The sequence below is a fragment of the Lepidochelys kempii genome, chromosome 28, assembly GCF_965140265.1.
Source record: "Lepidochelys kempii isolate rLepKem1 chromosome 28, rLepKem1.hap2, whole genome shotgun sequence".
Taxonomy (NCBI): Eukaryota; Metazoa; Chordata; order Testudines; family Cheloniidae; genus Lepidochelys; species Lepidochelys kempii.
Window position 1 is genome coordinate 6,459,722 of NC_133283.1, and position 22,481 is coordinate 6,482,202.

Genomic DNA, 22,481 nt, shown 5'->3' on the forward strand with positions numbered 1-22,481 from the left:
AAAAATGATTTTAATTTATAAGGGGGGTCGCACTCAGAAGCTTGCTGTGTGAAAGGGGTCACCAGTACAAAAGTTTGAGAACCACTGGACTAGACTGTGCCAGCTTCCTGCTACACCAGCCTGTCTTCCTCACTAGCAAACTAGCAAGTAACAACCAGTTACCAGTTTGGGGGAGGTTTAGATTGGATATTAGGAAAAACTTTTTCACTAAGAGGGTGGGGAAACACTGGAATGCGTTACCTAGGGAGGTGGTAGAATCTCCTTCCTTAGAGGTTTTTAAGGTCAGGCTTGACAAAGCCCTGGCTGGGATGATTTAACTGGGAATTGGTCCTGCTTTGAGCAGGGGGTTGGACTAGATGAGCTTCTGGGGTCCCTTCCAACCCTGATATTCTATGATTCTATGAGTGAACTCTGAGAGATGTTTCTCTGCAGCGCACAGCTCCTACCATGGCTCATCCTCAGACTGCTCTGTGAAGGACTCAATGCGTCACTGCTTGTTAATATAACTGGGATAAATACACCCATCCTGTCAGCAAAGCCACCTGGAGATTCAGTCTCCTGTGTCTCTCTGTGTGCAGGAGCCTTGTTAGTTCTCCGTCTCCTGAGTTCAGGCTCAGGAGAACCCCTGCTGGTCTAGCTTGAAGCTTTAGGTAAGTGGAAGCAACCCCCCATTCCTTTGTCTAGGACACACCTGTGCGTCACTGTTCCCTAGGGAGGCTGTCTTTGTGTTAAACATGTTCTAGTGACAGCATACAGAGGAAATTCAGAATGTCACATCTAAGGTTAGCACATGCATTTTACAGTGACATTAATAACCAGCGTGTTGTTAGCTTCCACATGATACCTCATGGGCATATTTTATACAAACGTTATTGCAGTAATTGTAGTAGAAAGAGAACGTGAGACTTAAGCCCTTGTATTAGAGGCCTGAACTAACGTAGTGGTCAAAACTTTGCTGATATAAAGCAAAGTTAAGGTGTGAGCCAGAGGCAGGTCCTGCTCACAGAATCTGGCAAGACCAGGGCTGATATTGCAGAAACACACGTTCCTAGGTAGTGCTAGGCACAAGAATACACACGCAAACCCATTCCAGAAAGGTGGTACCAGCACACCCCGATACCAGCACATTCACCAGAGATAACAGAAACACGCCGACCCATCTTAAGGATAAGGTCAGGATAACAGCATGATGGATAGATAGGTTTTGATCAAACCAACAGGTATAAGGCAATGGGTGGCATCCAGATACGTCAGAGGATGGCACCCTCCACCCCAGAGGATGCAGTAATGGTCTCAAGCTGCAGTGGGGGAGATTTAGGTTGGATATTAGGAAAAACTTTTTCACTAGGAGGGTGGTGAAACACTGGAATGCGTTACCTAGGGAGGTGGTGGAATCTCCTTCCTTGGAAGTTTTTAAGGTCAGGCTTGACAAAGCCCTGGCTGGGATGATTTAATTGGGGATTGGTCCTGCTTTGAGCAGGGGGTTGGACTAGATGACCTCCTGAGGTCCCTTCCAACCCTGATCTTCTATGATTCTATGATTCTGATATGTCAGGGGCAACACATAACTTGTTTGTATTGGCGTATAAAGATGGATCTCAGAAGGAGCATCTTTGGCCAGCCAAGGGGGCAATCGGAAGTCTGGCCACTGACTGAGCTGCGTCCATTTTCATGGGTATAACTGTAGACATCGATCTGGGGAGCTAGGACCATGCTTCGTTGGCAATAAACCTGACCAAGTGCCTTCACACCTGAACAGATTTTGTGGTCATTGGGCGGTTCGCTCGAGATCTGCTGTGCCAGCTGTCTGGGCAGAGCTGGAGCACCACACAGGGAGAACACACACAAGCAGCCAAACATCTGACCACACTGGTGACACCAACCGCTGATCTGGTAAGTAAGCAAGCTGCCCTCTGTAGGAATCACAATCTAACGTGGTAGAAAATTATGTATTAGGGAACCCGCTTATCCTCTCCCTGAAAATCCCCACAAAGTTTTAGAAGGCATGGATATGCTGGGTTGCTAGCAAAAGAGGTCCATATGAATTAAAAAAATATAGTGGGGAAGAAACATGCAATGGAATTTGTAAGGCTAGGGCAGACTGTAGCCTTGAAATGTAGAAAATTGCAAACTATAACCATGGCTGTTAAATGGCTAAGATAACATGCCACAAAATTGGTGTTGCAAGTAACAGAAACAAAGAAAGAGTTAAAAGAAGCAGGAGAAGCCACAGAGCTCTGGAACACTCCCGCTCTCCTAGCAGGGTGGCAAGCAGTCCAGAGACAGCAAGCATGGGAACAAAATAAAACACTGGAAACAGAGGTAAAAAACCTACAAAAAAAGAGACGTGCTGTCCCCTGTTATAAATATTGGTGGCCAACAGCAAGCTTCAGGTAGCTACCCTGTGCCTGAAGAATGGGGACAGAAATGGAAAAAGGTAGCCATAGCAAAATTAAAAAATGGAACAGGAATCACTGCATAATAACCACCACCATATGGTAAAATCCAGATTCCAGAAAAACTTAAACCGAGACCTAGGGTATGCGTATACTACCCGCCGAATCGGCAGGTAGCGTTCAATACAGCGGGGGTTGATTTATCGTGTTTTGTCTAGATGCGATAAATGTACCCATGAGCGCTCTCCCGTCGACTCCTGTACTCCACCGCCGCGAGAGGCACAGGTGGAGTTGACGGGGGAGCGGCAGCAGTCAACTCACCGCCGTGAAGACGCCACGGTGAGTAGATCTAAGTACGTTGACTTCAGTTACATTATTCACGTAGCACCCGCAGAAGGAGGGGGCAGTTCAACACCCATGTCAGGGGGTGCCTGGAAGTGACCATAGCCTTACAGCCCCTCCCCGTCACAGAGACACCCCATAGCTCCCCCATTACAGCCCTCCCGTCACAGTCACACCCTCATGGACCCTGCCCCTCACAGTGACACTCCCATGGCCACAATGACCCCCTGTAGTCCCATCACCCCAGGAACCTGCACCCCTTTCCGCTGTGCCTTGGGGAGCCCACACTGAAAATGCCAAGGTTAGGGGGCTTGACTCATAAGGCTAAGCTCCAGCGTTCACGTGTCATTTTCTTTCAAACTCTGATAGGGATACTAAACAAGCCACACTAAGGCTGGGAAGTTTTGAATAGGTTTACCTATCTATCTGCATCTAGGCCTGCAATCCTTCTATTTGACAAAACCGAAGTTAATACTCTTTGTACACTCAAAACAATTTCGAAACTTACCGCAGTTGTCCGAAAGTGTTTTGGTGTTAATAATTGCGGCTATGTGATATTTTATCTAGGTACTTTCTCAGAGGCCTCAGCTGTCATTTGCTACTTCTTACTGGGAGCCCCCTCCCCCACCCACTGATTTTCCGTCTGCTCCTTTCTTTCTCCTCTTTCCCTGTCTCACCCCTTCCCCTCCTCTCCGGCAGGGAGACTGAGTCACGTTCCTGTCCCCAGGGCATTCCCTCTCTCCGGCTCGGCCCCTGCAGCGGCGGCCAGGAGCTGGTCCCAAGAGCCTGCCTGCAGCGGGCGCTCAGGGCAGCGCTCCGCGCCCGGCAAAGACAGAGGGGAGGCTCCAGCCAGCAGCCGGAGACAGGCCCGGGGCTGCTGACACAGGAAGGGGCTGCTGCAGCGCTGAGCGTTGGGTGCTGGGAGGAAGGAGGCGGGCAGCAGGCAGAACAAAGCCCCGAGACCAGACACCTGGGCGCGGATGCTCCTAAAATCCCAGGCGCTGCTCCCTCCATTTTGACCCGGGAGCCCGGGCTGAGCAGCTGCTGACTCCCCGCACCCCAATGGGGGTCTGGGCTGGGGGGAGCCCCTCATTAACCCCTCCCTGCCCAGCCGCGGGGGACTTTCTCCAGCGGGGACCAGCCCCCCGGGCTGCAGACTGCAGGTGAGTGAGAAGCTCCCCTGGGAAGTGCTGGGGACGGGCAGGAAAGTGACTCTCTGCCCCAGGGGTTCTCGGGTCTCGCAGCCCCGGTCAAGGGCCCGGCGAGGGTCGGAGCTGCCTGCTGCAGCTCTGGGCAGGACCGGCTGGACAGGCAAAGCCCCGGGGGCTGCAGGTGGGGAAAGAGGCCCCAGAGCTGGTCCCCCCGCTTGCCTGTGTGGGGGCGGAGGGGTGGGGAAGGGAGGGATGAACAATGAGCCAGAGGTGGCGGGACGGGACAGACCCTGCGAGCTGGAACAAGGAGGAGTCCGGTGGCACCAAGTAAAGACTAACAGCTTTATTTGGGTCTAAGCTTTTGTGGGTAAAAGAACCCCACTGCTTCAGATGCATGCTTGTTTTTGTGGATACAGACTAACGCGGCTTCCCCTCTGATACCTGACACCAGGCAAGTGTGACCCGGGGGAGTCTGAACTGTCTCTGGGAAGGCAGGAGATTTCAGGGGGAGAAGACCAGGGGAAGAGGTAGGTGTGTGTGTGTGGGGGGGGGGGCTTAAGTGTATGTGTGTGTGTGGGGGGGGGGAGAGTTAAATGCATCTTCTCTGGTTTTGTCACTTTCCCCTCAAATGTTGAAAAAAATTCTCTCCACTTCTTCCTCCTTTCTCTCTAATGATCAAATATGACTATCAAATCCACCCCATGAAGTGAGCTGCAGCTCAGGAAAGCTTATGCTCTAATAAATATGTTAGTCGCTAAGGTGCCACAAATCCTCCTGTCCTTTTTGCGGATACAGACGAACAGGGCTGCTACTCCGAAACCTGTCAAATCCACCTGGTTCCCCGCACCCGACTTTTCTCTCAGAGGATTCACCTTTTACCCTCCCAGATATTAAACCATTTTCTTTCTATTTCTCAAATCTCAATCTAAAATCTCCTCAGATATGTGGGTTCCCCTGCCCATTCCATCTGCAGCAGTTTGTCCTTCTTTAGGTGGGAAATTGTTGCCCAAATGGGATGGGGGGTTAGTGGGTGCTGTTTGGGAGAGGCCTGAAACACGGCTGAATCTGGGGTGGGGATGGTGGGGTGGCCAGTCTCTGCCAGCAACAGGGCCTGGAAGGGGCACAGGAGGGGAAGGGGGAGCCAATGTCCCCCCTGGAGGATCCACTCTCAGCTGCTGTTTCCCCCCCCCCCCCAACTCAGCCGCCTGCCCATCTCCTGCTCTACACCTCCTCCCTTGCATGAGTGACACAAAGGGCTCCCTGCTCTGCATGTGAATGGTGGGGGTGGAGGGAACCATCACTTTCTGATCCTTTATTGAACATTCCTGTTGAATCCCCTCAAACTTTCCCCCTTTTCCCCTGTAATTATTGAATTGCCCTCAGATCTTGGTGTTTTTCTCTCCTATTGTCAAATATGATTTTTGATCCATTTTTTCTCCCTAATTCCTAAACATCGATATAAAATACCCCCCCCCCCCAAATTGCCCCACTTTCTCTGTAGTTATGTTACTAAGGTAATATGCTCTTGAGATTTCTTCCTGCCAATCTAAATATAGAATATTAACGTAAAAATCTCATTAGATTTTGTCCTTTTCTCAAATTCTTGAATATTACAATAAAATTATTGCTACTGTTGCTCTTTTCCTTTCTGTTGATAAAATATTGATAAATCACTCATTTTGCCTCTTTAGCTATTATTGATCATTGATATAAAATCAGGGTGGATTGATTTAAAACAAGGCAATTTAAATCAGCAATTCAAATAATAATTTAAATAACCCAGTGGGAAGCCTTGATATAAAGCACTGAAGTTTAGTAAACTTTTCCACTTGTAGTTGTTGTTGGTTTTTTGTCTAAAGAAAGGTGCATTCCCTTTGGTTGACACAACGATTACAACATGTTGATTTAAAACTAAATAGACACTTTACACTAGATTAGGCAGAGGTGCTGGAACAATTTTTATAGTGGGGGGTGCTGATGATGGAAACCATTGAAACTATGTATTTGGTGTTTGCTATTACTACTTCAAGCCCGGGGGTGCGGCAGCCACCCCCAGCCCTCCTAGTTCCAACACCACTGAGATTAGGTACATCTTTTTGCTACCAAGGAGGATACACTATAACTAGATACATTATATAGCTTAACATTTTCATATTTTTATTAATTGTACATTTTTAGTACATTAGAAAATGGTGAATGATATATTGCTTATTTAATAGAAAATTAACTTTTTGCTAGTGATTCTGTGTTATGCTGCATTAGGATGGTAACTAGAATTTAATTAAACACACAAAGCAGCATATAAAATGTATTTTTATGAAACTAAATCATCTGAAATGTCTTGGATACATAAACTTCTTTTATCAAAACATGTTTCACATTTACAACTAAGTGATTTATTAAACAGAGAAAATAACTCTAGTTAGTGAATTAAACTGATTATTTCAGGTCAGCCTGGGAAAATGTTCCAATATACCTGAAAGAGACTTCAGCTTACATTCCTTGTTGGTGTCTCTTTGAGTCAGTGGCTTTGTCCCAACACCTGTGATGACTTTGCCAGTCTGAGGCACCCAGTGGCACAGCCCCTGATGCCCACAGGATGAAGCCCTTAACGATCTACTGTGCTGTATTTATAAATCTTGACCTCAAAAGTTAGATTCTTTCCCCCTGATTCTTTCTTTACATAGAAAAGCAGCCTTTAATGTCAAGTGTTTGATAGAGGCTCCCGGATTCATCATATTTATTTGTTATTTAAATATTTTAAGAGATTATAATAAGGCTAGGTCTTCAAATATTGTGTATTAAATTCAAAATTCATTTTAAACAGGTTTTTTTAAAAGAAAAACTCATACTAATTTAAATAATAAAATCAAAAGAATCTGATTTAAATAACATGAAAAAATTAAATAAAAATCACCAATTTTTATACACCCTGTCTAAAATCCTCACATTTTCCTACTTTGTTCTCTAATTTGTGAAAACTGACCCCAAATTCCTCAGATTTCCTCCCTTTTCTCTTTAATTACTGAACATTGAGATCACTTCTCCGATTTTGCTATTTTCTGTGTAGTTATCAAAAACGAATTAAAAAACCCTCTCCGTTTTAGAGGTCTTCCCCATGTTTATTTCATTGTAGCAACTCCTGTTTGGAGGGAACCTGTTTTCCTGAGTCATTCCCCAGATTGGAAGCTGCAGGGGGTAGGTCTGATATCCTAAAAACCAACTTTCCCCTCTCATTTGAGAATCATCTGTGTCCTCATTTATCTCCATTAAAATGTTGGCTGATGAAAGTGACGTCTCCCATATTTAGTAGACATCAAAGCCAGAGGCTTCCCCATATTTGGGGGATGAGTGTTTCCCAGCTGCTAACCGGACAGTTGGCTGGACCCTTACCTTTTCCCCAGATGGGGCAGGATGAGGGGGTCACTCCCCTGGGGGCAAACAACTTCAATTTTTCCTCTCCCTCCTTCAACTGATTATGAACGGGATCGTATGACGGCATTGCTTGTGATAGTGGGGGTTGGGCTGAGCAGCCTTGGGTTCCAGTTTATTTCTTATGTTGCTAAAAGCTGATGCTTCAGAGCTTGAGCCAGCCCCCTGCTGGGGTCAGGATGGGATTCTCTCACCCCACGTATTCTGGGTTTTTATTTATTTATTTATTTTGTCTTCTTCCTCTGAAGCCTCAGAGACTGCCATGGCTGGAGACAAGACACTGGGTGGGACCGAACATTCCCTCTCGCAGCTGTTTGGCTGGTGGGTTCTTGCTCACATGCCCAGGGTCTAATTGATCACCACAGTGGAGTCTGCCTAGGTCAGATTGGCAGTGACCTTGAGTATTTTCCCCCTTCCTCTAGAGTGTGGGGTGCCGGGTCACTTGCCAGGATTATCTGGATGTATCTGGCTGACTCATTTCCCTGCCATTGCTGGGCCCTCTGGCACTGGTGCAACTGTGTCCCTCTACTCCTCTTCCCGTAGCACAGAATAGTTTAGGTTCCTATGGGCTCTGAGACTTTGGTCTCAGGTCAGTTGTTGGGTTTAGTGTGCGATGCTGGTTGGTGCTGATGGTGTGTGACATACAGGAGGTCAGGCCAGAAGACCAGGGGGTCCCTTCTGGCCTTAAACCCTGTGACTATGGCTCAGTGACTCTGACCAGAGTATCCCCAAACCCCATAACAAATGGTCTCCACGAAGGGTTCCTTCCTCCAGCCCTGAGATGCAGCCACCTCTGAGGTGGGTCAGTGGCCATTATTGGTCAGGGACAGGGCTGGAAGTTTCTTAACTGTTGTGGCTCCTCCGTGCCCTCCATCCTCCGGTGAAAGCATCGCGCAGGGCTCCCTCTGCCTGTGTGAATGGCTGGCAGGGGGTGCAGGTTCTAATATCGAATCTGTGTCACAGCTCAGGGAACTGCACCTGTGTTCCCCCTCCTGGCCCATGCTTAGGCTTCTGGCTCCTCGCAGTCACCTCGCTTGGGCAGAGACCCGCTGCTTTCTCCCTCCGGACGGGGTGTTTCCTGGCCGCACAGCTCCCTGCTTATACAGTGATATTCCCAGCAAGCCAGACTACCCGAACAGGCCAGCCTGTGTACCCGGCTTTTTCTCCAGCTGCTGTGAACAGCACCACGGCCTGCAGTTATATGATGCCACACAAAGCTTTCTGAGCAAACACTTATTCTTAAGGGGAAAACATTACAGAGAGAACATATTTAAAGATAAATAAAAGAACATACACACTTGCTAAAAGCTTACCAGAGATACCCTCCCCCTCCCACACACACACACTCCACCAGTTGCCTGGCAAGAGTCAGTCCTTCAAACCTCACCAAGGGGGGTTTCTGTCATTACCAATTCATGACAGCCTTACCTGTTTGCTCTTCCATGTCCCCCACTCATTTGTCTGAACATCATTGGGACTCTGTAAGTGTATCTTCCTCTTTCTGCCTGGGCTTCCCACTAGTGCTTTAATACTACTGAAGGGCTCAGATTTCACCCCACTATCCACAGTGGTTTGGGAGTGTTAGGGGTGGGCTGTCAGGAAACTCCAGATCCAGCTGTATGGGGAGCCAGTGCAGATTCCCCAATCTCTAACGGAGAAGTATTAATGCCTGAGGTGCTTGTTGGAAGAGAAGGGGCACGGGGCCCAGGTTGGGCCTGTTTGACCCACCCACTTGACATTGGTGCTTCTCCAAGCTGTCTTGTGGGGCTGGGGATGGAGAAAAAGACTATGGACCATCAGCAGATTTCTTCTCTCTAGCTGTCGGATGGTCGTCTGATGACTGACCCTGCTGAGATCCGGAAAGCAGCTGTTTCCTTTTACAGCTCTCTGTGTGTTCCCAAAGCCTGTGACATGGTAAGAGACATGGTAATGGCCGAGCTGCATCAGGGATTATCCTGTCTGCCCAGAGAGCTGCAACGGTGTCTGGCTGCCCCGCTGTCATTGCTGGAGCCCTCTGTTGCAGTTCCGCAGCTCTCTACAGGCAAGGCCTCAGGGATCAGTGGGCTGCCATCCCAATTCTGCAAAGATTTCTGGCATCTTATTGACTGTTTTCTAGGAGTGCTGAAGTATATCCAGGTCCTGCCACTGGGCAGCGATCACTGTGCTTCTCAAAAAGGGGGACCTCTGTGATTTATGGAATTGGAGACCGATTTCCCCTCTCTCTGCTCTGTTTATAAGATTTTATCCAGGGTCTTAGCCAACCAGCTGAAGGACTGGGCTGTTTTTGTCCTTGTTGGTGTTTCTGTCCTTGTTGCCCTCTCAACATCATCTGTTAAAGTCACTGTCTCTAATGTCCCTCCTTTGTAAAGAAATGAGCAGCTGGCGTGAGACCTGGCAAGCTATGGTGAAATCACCAGCCCTCTTGTGAGGATTCCCCGGGGCTGTAAAGCCCTGGAGTTTTGGCATGTCTGCTTCTTCCATAGGCAGATTTTTATGATTTTAAACAATGGTTCCAAACATGTCCCTAAAATATAGGACTGGGGAGTGTGTGTGGCTAGCAAGGGCCTGGCGGGAGTCTGACACGTTTAGTCAATCAGTGGCCGAGAAAGAGGCGGGCTGCCCCAGGGAGCTGTGACCCTGGGCCTGGAAACATGGGTGTTTCTCTGAGGAAAGAAAAGGAGGACTTGTGGCACCTTAGAGACTAACCAATTTATTTGAGCATGAGCTTTCGTGAGCTACAGCTCACTTCATCAGATGTTTACCGTGGGTAATGCCCTTTACAAGCTGGGGGAAGATGGCATGACTGGTTCTGGGACTCCTGACTATGAAATGGAGGCAGAGCCTGTTGCTGTGGAATCCGTGGCCTTCGCTGGGGACTCTGGCTTGTGGGGAAAGCCCCCTTTTAAAAAATGGCCATGGATGGTGGAGGGGGCCCCAGTTTCTGAGGGCGCTGTGAAGCAGGCTGGTTTGGCCAGTGCAGTCAGGGAACACACTGCTCAGGGGGCCTGGGTCGCTGCCGGGTATTACTTTTACCAGGAGTCCCCAGCTGGGGAAGGCGTGGACTGTCCAAGGGCCCAGCCTAGTAGAGCTTCTATGCTCATGGGGAGAACGGGAAACCCCTGTGGCAGGGACACTGAAGGACCGGGCTGTGCTTGCAACAGGGAGACACCCTGCCAAAAACCTCCCCTCCCCACTAGGCAGCGCTCTCTGTGACTGTGTACCTCCTGCAGGCTCTTTTTGAGGGCCTGTCTCAGAAGAAAGTGGACGTTTCATTCCTGCAGGACTCTTGCAGAGATGCAGGCACCAAACCAATTGGCTTTCTGATTGGAGAGGGGAGGTTTTTCTGAGTCCTGGTTCCACGGGGAGTGTGGGAGTTGCCTTTCTCTTTGCAGATGGGCTGGCCCTGCAGGCCGTTGTTCCAGGACGTTTATTGATGGGTCAAGCTACTTTTGAGCAATATCATCTTTTTTTGGTTAATGTGTAAAATCCTCCTGGAGGGAAATACAGGGAACTTTTTCTTTTTTTCTTCCCAGCACTTGGGTGCTCTTTTGGCAAATTGTTTTTTTGACAGGTGATATTTTAATTTGGGGTGGGGGGGAGCAATTTCAATTGTACTCTTAACAACAGATTGGATAGGAATCATCTGGAACCTCATCCACTGTCTGCTCAGTGACTTTCAGCTCTTTGACAGGCTGCTGACTGGACTGATGTGGGATAGTATAACCTACACGCCCCCTGGGTGTCGTGTTCTGGCCCATCTAGTGGCACCGAGACCACTGAGCTCCAGAAGTCCCAGGTTTGATCCTGCCTGCTGATGACCAGGGTCTGTCAGTGTTGCGACAGCATTTCCAACCTTATGCCCAGCTGTACAGCTCGTTGAGTACCGGTACCAGCTCTTTGTCTAGGACCCACTTGGGCAGGGCTTTTTATGTGTTTATTCATCATTTGCTTTCTAGTTGCATTGTCCCAGCTGGGATTTCAGATCGTGTTCGGTCTCATTTGTGTTCTCTTCTCTCTGTGGGAGACTGTCACCCATACTAGCATTTTAACACTTGCCTTGTACAGGATGTTCATTTTGGGGACTCTTTTAAATATTTTTTGCGGCACCTGGTTGCCTCCAAAGGACGCCTTTCCTTCCTTGAGGCAATGGTGGGAGGTGGCAAAGTCAATGTATATACAGCAGACAACTCTGGGCCTCTGCCAGAGAATGGAGCAGTTAGAGCCGGGTGTTGCAGAACTTAAAAAAGCCTTTCATGGCAATAATGATGCTGGGTTGTAGGACAGCTTGAAAAATATTTTAAAAACACCTGTGCTTGTGGGACCTGTTGGATAGCAAAGTTCAGGGTGCACTTATTGCAGCAGGTGGAAGAAAATGAGTTCAATTGATTTTTTTTCTAATTCTGCATGGGTCTCAGCAGAGGCCATTGCTGCTAAGCTTGGTTTTCATTCTGTTTGCTGGTTTCTTTTTTTTTTATTGGAGACACAGTGTTGCTGATCTGGACAAATGTCCCTTTGAACAAGCCGTCCCCGATTATACTCACAGTTCTATTTCCTTGCCTGTTGCTCCTGCTGTGGATTGGGACATTGATAGGCATGGCGATTTGCTTACCTTCAGTGAGTTTTAAAAATGTACTTTTAATAGCTTAGGCCCCAAAGCATTATACCTGTATATGATTATGGTAAAGATTCAGCATTTTCAAATGCTTATTGATTATCCTGGTTCAGTGTGGAGAAGACAGTTTCTGGCGGCAGACTCCATCTATCCAGCCTGGTGGTCTCTATGCAATCCTGTGATTGCGAAGCATATGGGTGATCTCCAATGGAGAATTCTTCACAGGGGTATGGCCTCGAATGTGTGCATCATTTGACTCTGAACGTGTCCATGTGTGCCCTGTGACATGGGGGAGACTGTTTCTCATCTGTTTCTTACTTGTTCCAGGTTACACCCATTATTTGTTGTATTTCAAGGTATCTTTTGGTTATAGTCCCTTGATTTTTCTCATAGTGTATTTCCTTTTACCATTAAGTATGGATTCACAAATAGATCTGTAATATGCCGTGTGAACGTCATTTTGAGTCAAGCAAAGACAGCCATTTTGAAAAACAGACAATGCAAAGTATCTGGTACTGGCATTGCCAATGGGCTTCATTTTTTAATTTATTTTTTAGTGGATTTCTGCCTTCATTTGGAATTTAGATATTCTACTCATACATAATTTGGATCACATTATTCAGGGGTGGGCTGCTGGAAATGCACTTAATAGTTTTAGGGATGGGCAGTTGTTTTATGAATTTGTATTTTTTTCTTGATTTTTACTATTGCTTCCTATTCTGAGTTTATTTAAAGTCTTTTAAAAGACAAACTCTCTCTCTCTCTATTGAGGAGTCTTGAATTGAGCTTCCTGGCTGAGATGCTGCTGTTTCCTCCACTGTTATCTGGAAGCCCAAGTTGAGCTGCTCCTTCTGTCCCAGTGGGATCTGTGCTGGAGAGTGACTTTATTTAAAATTTCTTCTGTGCTGAGCCAAGGTGAAGAATTTCTCCAGTTGGAACAAGTCCCCTAAGGCAGACTTACGCTCTGCCAACATCAGTTCCTGAGCCAGAGACCTCAAGGAAGGTGCCGAGGACGGGCAGCAAAGTGATTTGGCACAAACAACCCCTCCTCATTGCTCATCTCTCCTCTCAGTAGTAGTTGCAGGAGCTGATCCAGCCATGGGGAAGAAAATGACCCAGGAATGGGACTGTCCAAACCGGAGGGGCAGGGAGAGGGGAAAGGAGATTGAAAGGGAAAGAGGAGAGAGACTGACAGGGGCAGTGGGAGAAATAAGTGGGGAGAGAAATTCCCAGATCTCTGACCTGCCCAGACATGCTTATTGCAACATCGCGGGACAGATTCCCTTGCCTGTGAACAAGGGGAGGAGCAGAAGGAGGAAAAGCAAGTTCCTGAGTCTCCCTATTCCCCCTGCCTGGGAGTATGCTGCCCTGGGGACCAAGTCTGGGGGAATCCCCCAAAGTGACTCCTTTGGTTCTCTTCTGTTCTACCATTTGGTTCAGAAAGTTTGTCACTGGGAGGATTGAAAAATGTCTCTGGTGGGTTTAGTCCTGGCGGGAGGGGCCAGGTCTGCACTGTAATAAAGTGATCAAGCGTTTTCCCAGTGTGGCAGAATCTGGAGTGTCTCTCTGCAGGGAAAGCGCCTGGGGCAATTTTGACGTGAAATTAAATTGAAGGCTGCTCTGAAATCTTCCCAGTTGCCCTTCTTGATGTGAAAGAATACAGAATAATATCCATATTTTACTCCAAACCCTCCCATGAGACAAAAGATGGAAATGGCAGTCAGCAAACCAATTCAGGGAGGGATTATTGAGTAGTTGCTGCCGGGAGAGGAACAGTAAATATATAAAAGCGGCAAAGAGTCCTGTGGCACCGTATAGACTAACAGACATATTGGAGCATGAGCTTTCGTGGGTGAATAGGCAGTGGGAGCTTCTGGGGAATGTGGTCTGGAGATGGGAGGGGGAACGAAGTGCTGATGTTTGAGAAAGGAGGGAGGCAGGGTGTGACAAACCTTTTGGGACTTGGCCTAGACTCTAGGAACAGACCCATAAAGCTGGGGATGAAAAATCCCCTGGTTTGTGGAACAGGAAACAAATCCCCGGACTGGTTGGGAAAACTTGCCAGACTCCCAGTGCTGGAGCCTGAATGAGGGGCTGCAATGACATTTGAGGGGGCACGCTCAAGAAGGTTTGTGTGATGTCCTGTCCCTCACATCCAGTTGCTGGGAATGAGGAGGGGGTTGGTATTCCCACCCAGGAATTGGCCCTGGGCCCTGGGCTCCATCTTCTGTATCAGCTTCTGGCTAGTAGGTGTGTGACGGATGTGAAGACACCTACCCCTGTGTCTTTTAGGGGACACGAGGGGCTCTTTCTCTCCTCATCTTGATGCCTGTTGGCTGCTCTGTGTGGGGTGGGGGTGGGACTGTGCTGACTGTGAGCCTCCCAGAGCTTCCATGTGACTGGCCCTGCTGCCCCATGAATAGTGGGGTTGTCAGTGGGGCAGCAGTTACTGAGGGTTGGACTCTTGCTCTTTCAGGGGCCGGTGACCTTCGAGGAGGTGGCTGTGTATTTTACGAAGGAAGAGTGGGCTCTGCTGGACCCTGCTCAGAGAGCCCTCTACAGAGACGTCATGCAGGAGAACTATGAGACTGTGACCTCGCTGGGTAAGGATTCCTGTCCCCTAGCTTATTGTAATGAGAAATGAAGAGTTAAGTTTCACATCACCCCACAATGCAAACTCAGCTCTGTCCTGTTTCAGCATCACCCCGACCTGCCAGGGACACACACCCCAGCCCTGTGCCCTCCCCTGCTACACAACCCTCTGGGAACAGAGCACAGGAGCAGTATAGCACAGGCTAGGGGTCGGCAACCTTTCAGAAGTGGTGTGGCGAGTCTTCATTTATTCACTCTAATTTAAGGTTCCGCGCGCCAGTCATACATGTTAACATTTTTTAGAAGGTCTCTTTCTATAAGTCTATAATCTATAACTAAACTATTGCGGTATGTAAAGTAAATACGGTTTTTAACATGTTTAAGAAGCTTCACTTAAAATTAAATTAAAATGCAGAGCCCCCCCGGACCGGTGGCCAGGACCCGGGCAGTGTGAGTGCCACTGGCAAGCAGCTCGCGTGCCATAGTTGCCTACCCCCAGCACAGAGTCTAACACTTCTCTTTGCGAAGGCAAAACTTGGGTTTAGGTCAGATGTAGTGAACAGAAGCTGCCTAGTCTGCACTGAGCCTATTCCACATAAACCATCTCCGACTGCAAAATGTTAGCACCCCTTACCCTCAACCTGAGGATTCCTTCTGAGTCATCGCCTTCGCTTACCCCTGCCTAAGCCCCGGAGACCACGAGCATTATGTGCCACCAGACTGCTAACGATCCCCATGGCAAGAACACACCTTTGTATACATTTACTGACACAACTTACAACACTCAGCACTGAAATGGGGCAGACTAGGTCCCTCAGGCTTCACATGCACCTCTCTTCATACCACACTCACAGCTCTGCCAAGCTTCTCCAGTTAATCCCTCACCGTTCATTTACAGCTACAGCTGATAAAATGCACGTAGCTGGAGTGCATGCTGATAAATGCCGGTGTGACCCGGGGTGCCTAGCGTAGCCCTCACTGAAAATACCAAGGTCAGGGCAGGCTGCAAAAAGAAGAGCATATTCTCCCAGAACTGATGGTCAACACTGAAGTTAGACTCACCAACCAGTCACAAACTGTACTCCTGATCCCCCACAAAAACAAATCACACATCCCCCTTTGTTGCATTCCAGTTCTCTGGCTCCCAATCAGCACCTAGGTCCAGTACAGTGATAAGTTATTTAAAAGCTCTGCTCACTATACAAAATGTTCTTCTGAACCCTAAAGGGCCAGCCATATTGCCAGGACAATATTAAGTTGGATCTTACACAAACTACCATGCTACCAGCCAGTATCTTCAGTATCTAAAACTAAAGGTTTATTATAAAGAGAAAAGAAAGAACAAGAAGAGAGTTGTTAAATAGTAAAGCAATCAATTACATACATAAGAATCATAGAATCATAGAATATCAGGGTTGGAAGGGACCCCAGAAGGTCATCTAGTCCAACCCCCTGCTCGAAGCAGGACCAATTCCCAGTTAAATCATCCCAGCCAGGGCTTTGTCAAGCCTGACCTTAAAAACCTCTAAGGAAGGAGATTCTACCACCCCCCTAGGTAACGCATTCCAGTGTTTCACCACCCTCTTAGTGAAAAAGTTTTTCCTAATATCCAATCTAAACCTCCCCCACTGCAACTTGAGACCATTACTCCTCGTTCTGTCATCTGCTACCATTGAGAACAGACTTCAAAGTCATATATCAGGTTCTTAGCAGTGTTGGTGAGTTTGCTGGGGAACACATCTACAGCTTGGATGGGTCATTCAGTCCTTTATTCAATGCTTCAGTGTGTAGAGAAGTTTCTCCAGGGGTAGGAAATGGGATCGAAGACAAAGGGCAGCTGCATCATCTCCATTTTGTATTCCTTTTGCCATGTGGCTTGTACTTTCTTTGTCCCAAACACAAGCTTCACAGCACATGGCATGGAAAAGCCTTAGACTTCTCTGTCCACAGGCATACCACATGCCTTGCTGACTCACAAGGTGTCTTCCCTGGTTCCTTTCAATGGGTTTATTTCACAACTGGTGACCCTTGATGGACCATTGAACAGGCTGAGCACTGCTGATGCCAATCTGTCTGGGGGTGTCACCCAGAAACACAGCATAAGTTTTGGAATACAGACATACCCTACATATTTATAACTCATACTACAAAGATGATACAAACATATAAAAAAGATCAGCAAATTGGCAAATTCAAAAACCAGTTGGAGAACACTTCAATCTCTCTGGTCACTCAATTACAGACCTAAAAGTTGCAATTCTTCAACAAAAAAACTTCAAAAACAGACTCCAACGAGAGACTCCTGAATTGAAATTTAATTTGCAAACTGGATACGATTAATTTAGGCTTGAATAGAGACTGGGAGTGGATGGGTCATTACACAAAGTAAAACTATTTCCCCATGTTTATTCCTCCCCTCCACCCTCCACTGTTCCTCAGACGTTCTTGTCAACTGCTGGAAATGGCCCACCTTGATTATCACTACAAAAGGTTCCACTCCCCCCCCCCCACTCTCCTGCTGGTAATAGCTCACCTTAAGTGATCACTCTGGTTACAGTGCGTATGGTAACACCCATTGTTTCATGTTCTCTATGTATATAAATCTTCCCACTGAATTTTCCACTGCATGCATCCGATGAAGTGAGCTGTAGCTCACAAAAGCTTATGCTCAAATAAATTTCTTAGTCTCTAAGGTGCCACAAGTACTCCTTTTCTTTTTAGAATCAAAGAATATCAGAGTTGGAAGGGACCTCAGGAGGTCATTTAGTCCAACCCCCTGCTCAAAGCAGGACCAATCCCCAACTAAATCATCCCAGCCAGGGATTTGCCAAGCCTGACCTTAAAAACCTCTAAGAAAGGAGATTCCACCACCTCCCTAGGTAACTCATTCCAGTGCTTCACCACCCTCCTAGTGAAAAAGTTTTTCCTAATATCCAACCTAAACCTCCCCCACTGCAACTCTAGACCATTGCTCCTTGTTCTGTCATCTGCTACCACTGAGAACAGTCTAGATCCATCCTCTTTGGAACCCCCTTTCAGGTAGCTGAAAGCAGCTATCAAATCCCCCCTCATTCTTCTCTTCTGCAGACTAAATAACCCCAGTTCCCTCAGCCTCTCCTCAAAAGTCATTTGTTCCAGCCCCCTAATCATTTTTGTTGCTCTCCCCTGGACTCTTTCCAATTTTTCCACATCCTTCTTGTAGTGTGTAGCCCAAAACTGGATATAGTACACCAGATGAGGCCTCACCAATGCCAAATAGAGGGGAACGATCATGTCCCCCGATCTGCTGGCAATGCTCCTACTTAAACAGCTCAAAATGCAATTAGCCTTCTTGGCAACAAGGGCACACTGCTGACTCAGATCCAGCTTCTCGTCCACTGTAACCTCTAGGTCCTTTTCTGCAGAACTGCTGCCTAGCCACTCTGTCCCTAGTCTGTAGCAGTGAATGGGATTCTTCCGTCCTAAGTGCAGGACTCTGCACTTGTCCTTGTTGAACCTCCTCAGATTTCTTTTGGCCCAATCCTCTAATTTGTCCAGGGCCATCTGTATCCTATCCCTAGCCTCCAGCATATCTACCACTCCTCCCAGTTTAGTGTCATCTGCAAACTTGCTGAGGGTGCAATCCACAGCATCCTCCAGATCATTAATGAAGATATTGAACAAAACTGGCCCCAGGACCGACTCTTGGGGCACTCCGCTTGATACTTGCTGCCAGCTAGCCATGGGGCCATTGATCACTACCCGTTGAGCCCGATGATCTAGCCAGCTTTCTATCCACCTTATAGTCCATTCATCCAGCCCATGCTTCTTTAACTTGCTGACAAGAATACTGTGGGAGACCATATCAAAAGCTTTGCTAAAGTCAAAGAATAACACATCCACTGCTTTCCTCTCATCCACAGAGCCAGTTAACTCATCATAGAAGGCAATTAGGTTAGTCAGGCATGACTTGCCTTTGGTGAATCCATGCTGACTGTTCCTGATCACTTTCCTCTCCTCTAAGTGCTTCAGAATTAATTCCTTGAGGACCTGCTCCATGAGTTTTCCAGGGACTGAGGTGCGGTTGCTGACCTGTAGTTCCCCAGATCCTCCTTCCCTTTTTTAAAGATGGGCACTACATTAGCCTTTTTCCAGTTGTCCAGGACCTCCCCCGATCACCATGAGTTTTCAAAGATAATGGCCAATGGCTCTGCAATCACATCAGCCAACTCCTTTAGCACCTTTGGACTTGTGCTCGTCCAGCTTTTCTAAATAGTCCTGAACCACTTCTTTCTCTACAGAGGTCACCTCCTCCCCATTCTGTGCTACCCAGTGGAGTAGTCTGGGAGCTGACCTTGTTCGTGAAGACAGAGGCAAAAAAAGTATTAAGTACATTAGCTTTTTCCACATCCTCTGTTACTAGGTTGCCTCCCTCATTCAGTAAGGGGCCCACACTTTCCCGGACCACCTTCTTGTTGCTAACGTACCTGAAGAAACCCTTCTTGTTACTCTGAACATCCCTTGCTAGGTGCAACTCCAAGTGTGATTTGGCTTTCCTGATTTCCCTCCTGCATGCCTGAGCAATACTTTTATCCTCCTCCCTGGTCACTTGTCCAGTCTTCCACTTCTTGTAAGCTTCTTTTTTGTGTTTAAGATCAGCAAGGATTTCACTGTTAAGCCAAGCTGGTTGTCTGCCATATTTACTATTCTTTCTACACATCGGGATGGTTTGTCCCTGTAACCTCAATAAAGATTCTTTAAAATACATCCAGCTCTACTGGGGAAGTAATGGCTGTCGGAGTATCATAGAATCATAGAATATCAGGATTGGAAGGGACCCCTGAAGGTCATCTAGTCCAAACCCCTGCTCAAAGCAGGACCAATTCCCAGTTAAATCATCCCAGCCAGGGCTTTGTCAAGCCTGACCTTAAAAACCTCTAAGGAAGGAGATTCTACCACCTCCCTAGGTAACGCATTCCAGTGTTTCACCACCCTCTTAGTGAAAAAGTTTTTCCTAATATCCAATCTAAACCTCCCCCACTGCAACTTGAGACCATTACTCCTCGTTCTGTCATCTGCTACCATTGAGAACAGTCTAGAGCCATCCTCTTTGGAACCCCCTTTCAGGTAGTTGAAAGCAGCTATCAAATCCCCCCTCATTCTTCTCTTCTGCAGGCTAAACAATCCCAGCTCCCTCAGCCTCTCCTCATAAGTCATGTGTTCTAGACCCCTAATCATTTTTGTTGCCCTTCGCTAGACTCTCTCCAATTTATCCACATCCTTCTTGTAGTGTGGGGCCCAAAACTGGACACAGTACTCCAGATGAGGCCTCACCAATGTCGAATAGAGGGGAACGATCACATCCCTCGATCTGCTCGCTATGCCCCTACTTATACATCCCAAAATGCCATTGGCCTTCTTGGCAACAAGGGCACACTGCTGACTCATATCCAGCTTCTCGTCCACTGTCACCCCTAGGTCCTTTTCCGCAGAACTGCTGCCTAGCCATTCGGTCCCTAGTCTGTAGCGGTGCATTGGATTCTTCCATCCTAAGTGCAGGACCCTGCACTTATCCTTATTTAACCTCATCAGATTTCTTTTGGCCCGATCCTCCAATTTGTCTAGGTCCTTCTGTATCCTATCCCTCCCCTCCAGCATATCTACCACTCCTCCCAGTTTAGTATCATCCGCAAATTTGCTGAGAGTGCAATCCACACCATCCTCCAGATCATTTATGAAGATATTGAACAAAACCGGCCCCAGGACCGACCCTTGGGGCACTCCACTTGATACCGGCTGCCAACTAGACATGGAGCCATTGATCACTACCCGTTGAGCCCGACAATCTAGCCAGCTTTCTACCCACCTTATAGTGCATTCATCCAGCCCATACTTCCTTAACTTGCTGACAAGAATACTGTGGGAGACCGTGTCAAAAGCTTTGCTAAAGTCAAGATACAATACATCCACTGCTTTCCCTTCATCCACAGAACCAGTAATCTCATCATAAAAGGCAATTAGATTAGTCAGGCATGACCTTCCCTTGGTGAATCCATGCTGGCTGTTCCTGATCACTTTCCTCTCATGCAAGTGCTTCAGGATTGATTCTTTGAGGACCTGCGCCATGATTTTTCCAGGGACTGAGGTGAGGCTGACTGGCCTGTAGTTCCCTGGATCCTCCTTCTTCCCTTTTTTAAAGATTGGCACTACATTAGCCTTTTTCCAGTCATCCGGGACTTCCCCCGTTCGCCACGAGTTTTCAAAGATAATGGCCAATGGCTCTGCAATCACAGCCGCCAATTCCTTCAGCACTCTCGGATGCAACTCGTCCGGCCCCATGGACTTGTGCACGTCCAGCTTTTCTAAATAGTCCCTAACCACCTCTATCTGCACAGAGGGCTGGCCATCTCTTCCCCATTTTGTGATGCCCAGCGCAGCAGTCTGGGAGCTGACCTTGTTAGTGAAGACAGAGGCAAAAAAAGCATTGAGTACATTAGCTTTTTCCACCTCCTCTGTCACTAGGTTGTCTCCCTCATTCAGTAAGGGGCCCACACTTTCCTTGGCTTTCTTCTTGTTGCCAACATACCTGAAGAAACCCTTCTTGTTACTCTTGACATCTCTTGCTAGCTGCAGCTCCAGGTGCGATTTGGCCCTCCTGATATCATTCCTACATGCCCGAGCAATATTTTTATACTCTTCCCTGGTCATATGTCCAACCTTCCACTTCTTGTAAGCTTCTTTTTTATGTTTAAGATCCGCTAGGATTTCAGCATTAAGCCAAGCTGGTCGCCTGCCATATTTACTATTCTTTCGACTCATCGGGATGGTTTGTCCCATGGAAGTAATGGAGTAATGGAAGTCTATGCAGTTTGGCATGGATACACTATCAAGAACTGTCCCTACATGGAGTGCCCTGGAGAGACAATGGGAGACCCAAGGACTGGAAATTGATTCATAATGCTTGAGAGCCAAGGGGAGTTCCCAGAACATGGGAACCCAGCGGGACTGCAATTTGGCACAAGGGGATTAGTTTTGAACAGTGGTGGCTGAGAGTGCTGGGGTCCCCCTTGCCACCCCTGGTGGCTGGGAGCTGTGGGGGTCCCTCCAACAGCTGACAGCTCCTGCCCCATCACACCTGGGCTGAAGCAGAAAATGTTATGGAGGTCTCTGAAATTGACGGATTCCATGACCTCGGTGACAAAATCTTAGCCTTAATAATACCCCTGACATACTGCATTCTGGGACATGCCTACTCCCTGCTGTTCCTTACTGTGCTAAACCCCACAAACCCATGCTCACCAGTTCTAGCTTCTTGTGACTTTTATTGTCTCTGGTTCTTTCTCCACCAATAAGAAGCATTTCTAGGGGGATTTCCTCTCTTTCTGGAGTCAGCACTGTCAGGGACAGGGAGTTACCTTACCTGGGTTTTAGGAGCCCCTTTGATGTTGACTGTCTGGCTGTGTATGTTCCCACAGATGGGGTTAGTTAAGTCCCTCAGAAGCAGGGAGTCTAGCTCATCTGGGGAGCTGGCTCTGGTTTTTTACTGCCTTAAAATGGGCTGGGTTTAAAATAATATCATATTTCTTTGTGACAAATGTCCCATGAATTCATCTGATCTCACTTGTTTTCTTCCCCTGAGCAGAGTTTCCAGTTTCCAAACCTGATATGATCTCCCAGCTGGAACAAGGGGATGAGCCGTGGGTCCCAGACCTCCAGGGCTCAGATGAACAAGAGATCCTGAGAGGTGCCTTCACAGGTGAAGAATCATTAAACCTAGTTAAAACTGTCAGTGTATGAAGGAAAGAGCTGGGATTCCCTACAAGGACCTTGTGAACGCTCTCAGTCCAGGATTGTCCCCAGCAGGTGCAATATCCTCTGGGCAGAGATCTCTCATGGCTTCCTACCTATCCTGGCTGACACCTGGCAGTAGCTCCTTCCCTGGCCTCCCTTCATCCTCAGTGTTTGGATAGGATGTGG

The 22,481-nt window shown here is 47.6% G+C and overlaps 1 protein-coding gene across 1 annotated transcript in view; it reads left to right on the forward strand.

Annotated features, from left to right (window-relative positions):
* LOC140904155 (uncharacterized) overlaps window positions 1-22,481 on the forward strand; it is a 53,920-nt gene that overhangs the window by 25,089 nt on the left and 6,350 nt on the right. The window contains exons 5-7 of the mRNA XM_073326467.1: window positions 3,780-3,901; window positions 14,410-14,536; window positions 22,147-22,260. Coding sequence (XP_073182568.1) covers window positions 3,780-3,901; window positions 14,410-14,536; window positions 22,147-22,260 — 363 coding nt within the window. The remainder of the gene's footprint in view (window positions 1-3,779; window positions 3,902-14,409; window positions 14,537-22,146; window positions 22,261-22,481) is intronic.